At 37.2% G+C, this 10,161-nt stretch overlaps 1 protein-coding gene across 1 annotated transcript; it reads right to left on the reverse strand.

Moving 5' to 3' along the window:
- Window positions 1-4,692: 4,692 nt before the first annotated feature.
- Window positions 4,693-9,352, reverse strand: LOC142162156 (uncharacterized). The gene is made up of 4 exons (XM_075218477.1): window positions 8,419-9,352; window positions 6,972-8,301; window positions 5,617-6,821; window positions 4,693-5,174 (listed from the first exon to the last, which is right to left on the reverse strand). The coding sequence occupies exons 1-4, from the start codon at window positions 9,350-9,352 to the stop codon at window positions 4,693-4,695; spliced, it is 3,951 nt and encodes a 1,316-aa protein (XP_075074578.1).
- Window positions 9,353-10,161: the final 809 nt, after the last annotated feature.

The following is a 10,161-nucleotide window of genomic DNA, read 5'->3' on the forward strand; positions in this document are numbered from 1 at the left end:
GTTAATATGGGTTATTATTGCAAAGATGTGCAATTTAGCCTGAAAATGTAAATGCAATTATAAAAAATGCACTAAAAATATTTAAACAATTATGATGGCATAAATAAAGAATTTAAATGACCAAATCATCTCAAAAATAATTTGAAGGATAATTATTGGATATTTTATAAATAAAAGGGAAGAAATAAATTGATTTAGAGCTTTTAATGTTGTTTAGTGAGGGATTTGCAGGCTATGAAATGTTGTCCTCGGGCCATGCAGATGGTGCCTCCGAACCATGACACCTTTGTATAATGTTATGCAAATATGAAGGATCCTCAGGCCGTGACATGGTATCTTCTGGCTATGAGGATGTTGCATTTTAGACTTTGACGTATTTGGATAGATTGGCGATATTTCTGCCCAAGAGGTGCAGCAATATGTTGTTAACAAGACATGGCTTAGTCTTGTGAAATGGAGGGTGTTGATACCCAATTTTTCCCTATGTATTTTTATATGCAAAATACTTTCAAAATAGCATATATATGCATATATAAGTATGTCCAAATGTTTTAGTATTTTTCCTAATTTTTAAAAGGTTCTTAAATCAATTTATTGCCCTATTTTAACAATACAAAAATAAATAATTGTTCCTCAAATTATCATTTTGGTTATTAACTTATTTTATTCTTATATTTATACCAAAATATAGCTAAGGTAATTTTTACGTATTTTTACAAATTTATTTAGTATTTTTAAAGCTAAATTGCATATAACTGCAATTTTAGCCTATTTTCTGATTTAATAGCATTTTATAATTATGAAATTGATTCCAGTGTTTTTTAATTTAATATTTGGGTATTATTAATTAATTTAGTACTTTTAATTTGTTTCAGAAATCATTCTACCTATTTTTATAAATAAAACGGGAAAAAGTGCTATTTAAAATCTAGCCCTAACTATTTCAATTTTGGCCTAAAATCAGCCCCCAATTAAACCCCAATTTCATTTTTAAAACGGACCAGCCCAATACAATTTAACCCGCCCCTGACCTAACTAAAATCTACCCGCCCCTACCTATAATCCAAACGACTACCCTAATCCCCTCATTTCTCTTCTATCAGCCGCCTCTAAATGCTCCACTCCCTCAAACTCTCTCGAATGTTCTCAAAACCCTAATCGCCTCCTACCGTCTTCAACCTCAAAATCACCGGAATCCATGACTTCTCAGGCCATGGAAGCCCTACACTCACCCTCCTTGCTCTTATACGCCTGGTACTTGGAGGTTCAAGGTCAGACCTCGAAGGTTTTCCGCTCAGATCTTCGCCGATCCAAGGCTCTACGGCCACTCCGGCCTTGCTCCGGCATACAATGATGTTTTGAGCCTGGTTCTGACTTCTTCGACTCAGATCGGACCTTTTCCAAGCCTTTCTCATTTCTATGGCTCTTCTGAAACCCTAACTCTTCGAGGTTTTCTCCGATATTTTTAGATCTGTTATGTATCTATGCTCTATTTGAGTTTTCAAATGATTTCCTCAACTTTCTTTCAAAAATTATTTTTAAAATCGCTTCTTTTTCGATTTAGGGTTTTCTAAAATGCTTCAAATGTTTCTCTGACTTTTCTTTTCCTTTTCTTTGTGTGTATTTGTCTCTACTATGCTCATATGTTTCCTTCTTACCACACATGTTCTTCTGTGCTTTTTGTCTTTCGTTTTCCTACTGTGTTTCTATACCATGCTCTCACATATTTATCTCACTGTGTTTTCCTATATGTTCTTTTGCTATACTTTTCGGGTGTTCTTGTGTTCTTCTACTGTATTTCTCTACTAAGTTCTTAAGTCTCTTTGTTTGCCTTCTACTGAACCTTGTTTTAAGTTTCTTCTAAAAGACCTGTTTAAGCATGTTTTCCTCTACTATTTCTTCTACTCTCATTATGCTTCGAATTTCTTCACTCTGTTTGCTTTGAACTTTCTACTAAAGTTGCTTGTTTTCTCATGAGTTTCTGAAAGAAATCTTTGAGCCTGTTTTGACTACTTGCTTCCTCGTCTCTGTACTTGACTCGAGGTGGAAACCCTAGAATTTGGGGGTTCTGCCGAGGTTTGGTAATGTTATTGAACTAGGGTTCTGTTTGAGAACCCTTGACTCTTTCAGACTAATCTATGAGTCTATGAACTAAGTTTGAACTTCTTTTTTTGCACATAATTCTGAGCTTTTTTTTAAATTCTTCTACACTAGACCCTTCTACTGATTGGCATGATAAGTTTCTCTCATGTTTAACGTGTCTGTTTGCTTTTATATGTGATAAATCTTTCTTCAAAAGGGTTTTTCAACTTGTGATTGATTGAGAATTCCTTTTAATAGGTCTAATTGATTTTTGCTGATTTTGCTTAAGTAAAACCTTTCTTCACCTTTTCTGACTGGGTTTATTCCAACAAATCTTTGGACTTCTGATTTCTTGGCTATTAACTGATTCCCTTTCCTTATTTGCACAAACCGTGTACTGTCAAGACCTTGTCCTTAAATATACCTTTATGTATTTACCCCTATTATACTACTTTGCACAAAGTGTTTGATTAATTTCTTTCCTTAATTGGTTTATACCCGTTTGTAATCTGAATCCTTTCATTAAAGGGAAAACTTGTGTAATTGATTGATAATCGATTTTCAAACTATTCTCTTACCTTATTTCTGCTTACCTTCTATACTATAAAAGGGCATGACCCCTTTCTCACCAAAGACACACTTTCAACTCAACACTTTTACACTTCAGACTTCCTACCCACAATCTCAATTCTCTTCTTAACTCATCGTATTCTGACTGCCTGTCTGCACTTTGGCTTTACAAGACTACTGCTTTCTTCTTACTTGTTTCTTTAAGACTGGTATGTTCTAGTTTTGGCTTCAGCATCATCCCAATGTGTTTACCTACAGCCTTTACTTTCATGTCTACTTTACTGTCTATGTGGAGTTAAATGTTTAACTGGCATGTTAATTTCTTTTTACCTGTTTTTGCTGTGAATCCCTACACCCATGTTTCCTTCTTGTGCTTTGAGTTGTAGTTCAGGACATGGCCATATACAAGTTATTGTTCATGTTTGGACTTGATCCCTTAAGGGATCCTGACTCCCAAAACAATGTGTTTTAACAGGCTTGTAGGGCATGCCAGCACTTCTCATTGCTAGGTATGCCCACTAGCTTGTCCTTGCTTCTTTTACAACTTCCCCTTTTCCCTTTTTCAAACTCTGCACTTACACTCACTCTTAGCTTCTAAGTTCTTCCCACCTCCTGTGAGCCTTGCCTTGGGACCTTGAGTTCCCTCTAAACTTGGACACTTGAGGGCTGGCCCTTCCACACTGCACTATGTCTTAATCCTGTAATGCATTTGGGTGTGAGTACTGCCCGGAGTCCATTTGAGGCTCTTAGAGAACTCGGACACATCCAAATGAGAGAAAGGCTTTGGATCCTGATCTTTGGAGTTGGTTTATCACATATTTCGGACATGGAGTCTGAATTAGGCTCCCCTTGGTTGTACTGTTAATTTCTGATGTATTTTTGCTTTTCTTATTCATGCTGGGCTGTAATAATTTGTAATAACTATTGGGTGTGGCTAGTGAAAAGGGATTGGAATGACTGTATGCAAAAAGGAGTAGATATCATGCCTATAGGCTTATTAATTTCTGCAGATACCATGCCTATTCCTGCATTCTCGTCTTTTTTTTGGCAATCTGATAGACAAGTGCCTAGGGCTAGTTTTTATAAATAGAAAATAAAAAAACAAAACATTTTGTCCGGAGGTCTAATCATGATGAAAGAAATAAACTTTGAGAAATACAAATGACCTATTATCAAAGTTGAGCAATGAACTCAACATTGATATCACATAAGATCTAGTAAACTTTGTGTATCTAAAACTTATTCCTTGAGTTCTATGCATTAACATCTGTCGTTTCCTTTGCATCTTTTGTCCTACTGCTTGCATGCATTGCCCATTTCTGTCTATTTCTTAAGATTGCACTTGTATCCCATTTTGGCGATGTTGTTGCTCCCTGCTATTCTGCCTTTTTCCTTTGATATAAGAATTGTCTCCATTCTGTTCTCATCTTCCCATATCTCCTGTAAATAACATTCACACATTGTACTATTCATACTGATACATCGTATCCAAACCTTTCCTCTCTTGCCTGTGGTGTTTTTCTCTTCATGCATTCTGCAACTTTTCCACAATGCATTTGTAAGTTGTCTAGTGTGCATCTGTGTGTATGTCCTCCCTTTTTTCTTATGACTCAACTTTCATGTGTATGCTAAAAAAACCTGATGCCTTCCTGCTTATAGTTGTATGCTGTTGTTTCAGCTTTCTATAACTGAATTCCAGTTGTCTGCATGAATCTTCTGTGATGTCCATAGTCATACCCATACATTTCTCAGCTTGCCCTCCATTGAAATGAGTATAAATTACTAATATCACCACTTGAAGGTTGGGCCAGAAGAAAAGCATAAGTACACTATTGTTCCCTATTTCTTTGAATTGTCTGCGTTTCATAGCTGTGCGTGCAAAAATTGTCAACTTCATAATCCATGTTGTCCTGTTTACCATTGTTACCATGTGTTCCCCTTTTGTGTCCTACTTTTCTCTTTTTGTGGCATCCTTTTTGTGTTGAACGAGAGCAAGACTTACTGAACATTGGTATCCCTGTATTTGATGCCCAACAAAAACTACTGCTCTATTTGTAACATCTGGGTACCTCGAAGAAGACTGATTTGTTCTTTTTGTTTTTTGGATTCTGTTGACATCTTTTTTGTTAAAAGCTTTGTCCCATTCTTTATGTGCACAGAACACTCCACCCAATGTTTCCTTTTTAGTATTCCAAAATGCATGCCTATTGAGTGGACCATTGGCCTTAGCATTTGAATCAATGCTTGAATGCTTTTTGATCCTATCGATTCATCTTCCTCAATCCTATGCATGTGCTTAACAGTATTATGCAGCTGTTGCATTAATACCACCAGATGGTAATGTAGTCTAGCATAGTCTAATAGTGCCGAAAACTCCAAAAGTTCATTGAGTTGTGTTCTTGTATTGTCATTCTTCCTTGTCCCAATCTGCCTTAATTGCTTTCCTTCTCGAAGGGGATTAGCACACTGTAATAATACCCCCCTAAGACTTGAATTTAGGAGTGTGTTTCCCGTATCTCTTTCTGCAAAAAAGAAAACTTCATTAGAAAAAAAAGAGATCACTGTCCTCTCCTTCATAAGGATTTGAGGATGTTGATTCTGAGATATTTTCAGTTCCCTCATCAATTCCTTTTCTTGTTTATTCATCCTTGTTGTTATTGTCTCACCATCTTGACTCTCAAGAAAGGGCATTGCAATTTATCCCCGTTAATTAGCCTCCCCCCTTGTGTGTCTAGTTGCATGAAAGAGTGACATTCAAATTTCCCTTGATCGAGAGCATAGTTAGTCAGATGGTCAGCTAATTTGTTCCCTTCTCGATATATATGCGATATTCTGCTATTGCTTATTGACAACAACTGCCTTATCTCCTTCACTTCTTCCTCTATGACCCAAGGTAGCTTCCAATATCCTTCTATTACATTTTTGAGTAACATTGAATCGGTTTCCACCAGATATTGTGTATACCTGCAACCCTGCTATGTTTCAATGCCTCAAGTATAGCTTTCGTTTCTGCTTGTGTATTTGTCACTTTTTGTATTTCCTTTCCACACGCAAATAACAGATCTCCATGTTCATTTCTCAAACAAAATCCAATTGAACTCCTCCAAGGGTTACCTCTCGATGCCCCATTTGTATTTATTTTCATCCAGCCTTGCATTGAAAATTTCCATAGCACTTTGTTAAACTTCAGTTTAGGAGTGTAATTCTCCATCATTTTCAGTATATCTGGCCATCTATAAGGTACATGTGCAACTCCAGGTTTCCTCACTTTTATAAGAGACTGAATAGTAGTGCATATTTGAAATACCACCCTGTTAGTTGACACTGGCTCCCCATGTTTACTGATGTTCCTCATTTTCCATAATTCCCATACAATGATACTAGGCAGAGCTAAAAAGATTTGTTTAAGTCTGGGTATCACCTTCAAAGTCCAGCATTTTACTATTGCTTGGTGCAAGCTCAGTCCCTCCAAAGACAATCCAGCGTAAGAGAAAAAATAAGACCACACTCGTGAGGCTGTGTACAAATGATAAAACACATGGTTTAGCGTCTTTTCATTAGGCACAGCACAACACCAGCATTTTGGTGGCATTGAGTACCTCATTCTTCTGATTGTATCATCAAGTGGCAATTTCCTTTTCCATAGTTTCCACATAAAGAAAGAGATTTTCCAAGGCAAACCTTGAACCCACATATTAGAGTATATTATAGCTGGATCCTTCCTTCTTCTTAAATATTCCCATGCAGTCTTGACTGTGAATTGGCCTCTTGTATCTAAACTCCAAATTGGTTTGTCACATTCATCTGAAATTTCGGGGCATTGTATATTATCCAGTATGTGAGATGCTAGATCACCAGGAAGAAGTTCTCTAAGCTGCTCCTCGATCCACTGTCCTTCATTAACTACATCATTCACATTGTTAATATTCTCATCACCAAAAAATTCTTGAGGTACCACAAAATATAGAGACCCCAATCCTGTCCAGTTATCAAACCAAAATAGGGAAGATCTCATTTTTAGTTTCCATAGGATTTGATGTTCAATAAGGTCTCTACATTCTAACATCTTCTTCCATATATGTGATCCATATCTCCAAGGTGTGACAATGGCATTTGACTTCTTGCAATATTTTTGGCAAATGAAGGAGCTCCATAGTGATGGCTTGGTCCTGAAATTCCACCAAATTTTGCAGAAAAGGTCCTTGGAGATGTCATGTAAAGATCAAAATCCAACTCCTCCTTCTTCCTTAGGAAAGCATAAGGTGTCCCATGAAGTTCAGTGCCTAGCTCTTCCCTCTATAGAACTGCTCCAGAAGAACCTTGCAAATATTTTGTACAACTTGTTGATCACATTAGCAGGTGGATTCACTGCTGAAAGCAGATGAATAGGCATGCTTTGAAGTATACTATTGATCAACACTGCCCTCCCACCAATGGATAAAAGTTTCCCTTTCCAAGTTTGGAGTTTTTTCATTACTTTCTTGACTAGACCTTCATAGAAATCCATTATTCTCCTTGAGTAAAAAATAGGGTAGCCAAGATAAGTGAATGAAAATTCCTGTCTCCCTATTCCAGTTACCCTCTCAATCGTGATCACAACTTCATCACTCGTAGAATGGTGAACATATATAGCAGATTTCGACTTATTTATCAGTTGGCCTGAAGCAACTTCATATGAGTTCAATACCTCCATGATTAGTCTTAGAGAGGTGACATCTGAGGATGAGAATATTATGGTGTCGTCGGCATATGCAAGATGGTTAATCTTAGGGCTCCACTTCAGCATTCCAAAACCACAGAAATACAAATTATGATGTAGTGCATTAAGTCCTCTTGACATTGCCTCTATAGCCAAAATAAATAGTGTAGGTGACAATGGGTCGCCTTGCTTCACTCCTCTAGTCGACTTGAAAAATCCATGTGGTTGTCCATTAACAAGAATTGAATACCAATTATTGGACACAATGCCAAAGATCAGACTAATAAACCATTCGGAGAACCCCATCTTCCTAAGAATCTTTGAAAGAAACATCCATGAGAGTCTGTCATATGCCTTTATCATGTCCAGCTTTATTGCCACATTAGGTCCTGCTTTAGTTCTCAACCTTATGTCAATGATAATTTCCTGAGTAAGCAACACGTTTTCAACCATATTTCTTCCTTTAACAAATCCAGCTTGCTCATCAGAGATAACATTAGGAAGAATATCAACCAACCTTTCATGAATAACCTTCGATATGATTTTGTTTGTGAAATTGCTTAAGCTGATTGGCCTGAAATATGAGAAGGTCTGGACATCCTTTTTCTTAGGTAATAGGACTAAATTTGTGTAAGTCACACATTTTGGTAGTTCCTGACCACAGAAAAAGGCTTTCACCATCTGTAGAATATCTTCTCCAATTATATCCCAACAAGCATGGAAGAAATTTCCATTAAATCCATCAGGTCCACTTGCACTATCACCATTCAGCCCAAACACTGCCTTCTTGACTTCCTCCATTGTAGGCTTCCTTGTGAGATCATTATTCTGCTCATCATTCATGATCACAGGTACATGATCTAAAATTGTAAATTCTGTTGGAACAGAAGGTTCATGAAATTGCTGCTTGAAAAAGTGGATTGCTTCTTCCGCAATATCTGATTCATCCTCTATCCAAATACCATTTTTATCTTGAATCCTCTTCAGCTGTAGTTTCCTTCTTTTTCCATTCACATGAGCATGAAACAATTTGGTCTTTCTATCTCCGTCTTTAAACTAACACATACCTGCCTTTTGTTTCCAAAACTCTTCTTCTAATGCCCACACTCGTATTAGGTATGTTTGCACCCTTTGGATCCTTTCACGATTTTGCATTGTTAGATTCAATTCAAATTGAGTCTCATGTACCTGTAGCACTTCCTCCAAACTAGCCAGCCTTTGAAAAATGTCACCAAAAGTGGCCCTGCTCCATACAGTTAAAGCCTTCTTCAACTTTTTCATTTTGTGATTGAACAAAATAAATGGACTCGCATGGAAGTCAGCCTGCCAGTGTTCCTTAACGACCTCCAAGAAAGAATCATTTTTGATCCATAAATTCATAAATCTAAAAGCCTTCTTGGTTGGGCCAGAATTCGGATTGCACTTGATTTGCATTGGGCTATGGTCAGAACCAATTTTAGATAAGTGGTTGATCTCTAAGCCCGGCCAAAACTGTTGAAGTTCCATGTTGCGCAAACATCTGTCAAGTCTTTTGAATATGCAATCCTCCTCCGCTCTCTCATTCCACCAAGTGAAAATGCTTCCTTTGAAACCAAGATCAAAAAGGTTGCACGTATTAATACAGTGCCTGAAATCATCTGTCTCGTTAATATGTACTGGGAGACCACCAAATTTCTCTTCTTCATCCCATATCACATTAAAGTCACCACCCACAAGCCAAGGCAAAGACATGTCATCATCCAAATTGTATAATGTGTCCCACAGCTCAATTCTTTCAGTTGCATCGCATTTAGCATATACCATGGTAATTACAAACTCCTTTTGATCATCAGTGTCAGTCACCTTCAAAGTGATATGCTGCTCTATGTTGAAGAGGATTTCAAATTCATATTTTTGATCAATGAAAATCCATATTTTGTTAGAAACATTAACTACTACTTGCTTGAACCCAAGTCTTCTTCTATACTGGTCAACAATTCTGATCTGTTGTATTGGCTCCATCAAAGCAATGAAATCAAAGTGGAACTATCTATCCATTGTGATTACCCTTTCAAAGGCTTGCATTGTATTAACTAACCAAATATTCCAAATGAGAGCATTCATCATCAGTTAATAGATTTCGAGCATATTCTCCTTGTTTGCACTCCTGTAACTTGAACTCCGGCTACGCCCCTTTGTTGTTTTCCCCTTCCTGCTGATTTTCCAGCCTCTATTTGTCTAGGAGAAATGTCACCTTGCCTAGCTACATTAATGAAATTCTTTGTAGTAGATTCTACATCCATATCTCTCCCTTGCACCTCTTGCCTTTGTTCCTCTTCAATGTTAAGTTCTTGAGTAATTATACGTGTATGAGAAGGTTTAGGAATCAGGTTCCTAGTATTGCTTTTTCTCTGCTTCTCTTCAGTAATAATTCTCAAATTAGGACTGTTGATGGCTTCTGGTAATATTGTTAATGCAACTGTTCCTTCTCTTGTAGTAACATGGCTTAATATCAGTTGCAAATCTGAGTCTTTTTGAATTCCTTCTGCTTGCTGCTGCTGTACTTCATCTCTATTCTCTCCTGGATCACCTGGATCCCCTTTATCTTTAGTCATAGATGCAGGATCATTCATCTTGGAAGGTGAGGGATTATGTTTAGGAATGGATGGTAGATTGGAGTTGTTACTTTGTTCAATTTGAAGAGGTTGCTCTGTCGACTCCTTAGCATTGTTACATACAGAAGCACTTTTTCCTACAATCCGATCACTTTGATCATTCACATTTTGTTCCTCCACATCTGGATCTTTGGCTTGCTCCTCTTTCATATCCTC

The sequence above is a fragment of the Nicotiana tabacum genome, chromosome 7 (assembly GCF_000715075.1).
Source record: "Nicotiana tabacum cultivar K326 chromosome 7, ASM71507v2, whole genome shotgun sequence".
In the NCBI taxonomy this organism is placed as follows: domain Eukaryota; kingdom Viridiplantae; phylum Streptophyta; class Magnoliopsida; order Solanales; family Solanaceae; genus Nicotiana; species Nicotiana tabacum.

What these genes read in the sequence shown, in the direction of transcription:
- LOC142162156 (XM_075218477.1), bottom strand. Translation starts at nt 9,352, where the DNA reads ATGGAGCCAATACAACAGATCAGAATTGTTGACCAGTATAGAAGAAGA. An exon ending in TTGTACAAAATATTTGCAAG is followed by an intron (nt 6,822 to 6,971) that starts GTTCTTCTGGAG and finishes GTGGAATTTCAG; the next exon opens with GACCAAGCCATCACTATGGA. An exon ending in GAAACATAGCAGGGTTGCAG is followed by an intron (nt 5,175 to 5,616) that starts GTATACACAATA and finishes TCTTTTTTGCAG; the next exon opens with AAAGAGATACGGGAAACACA.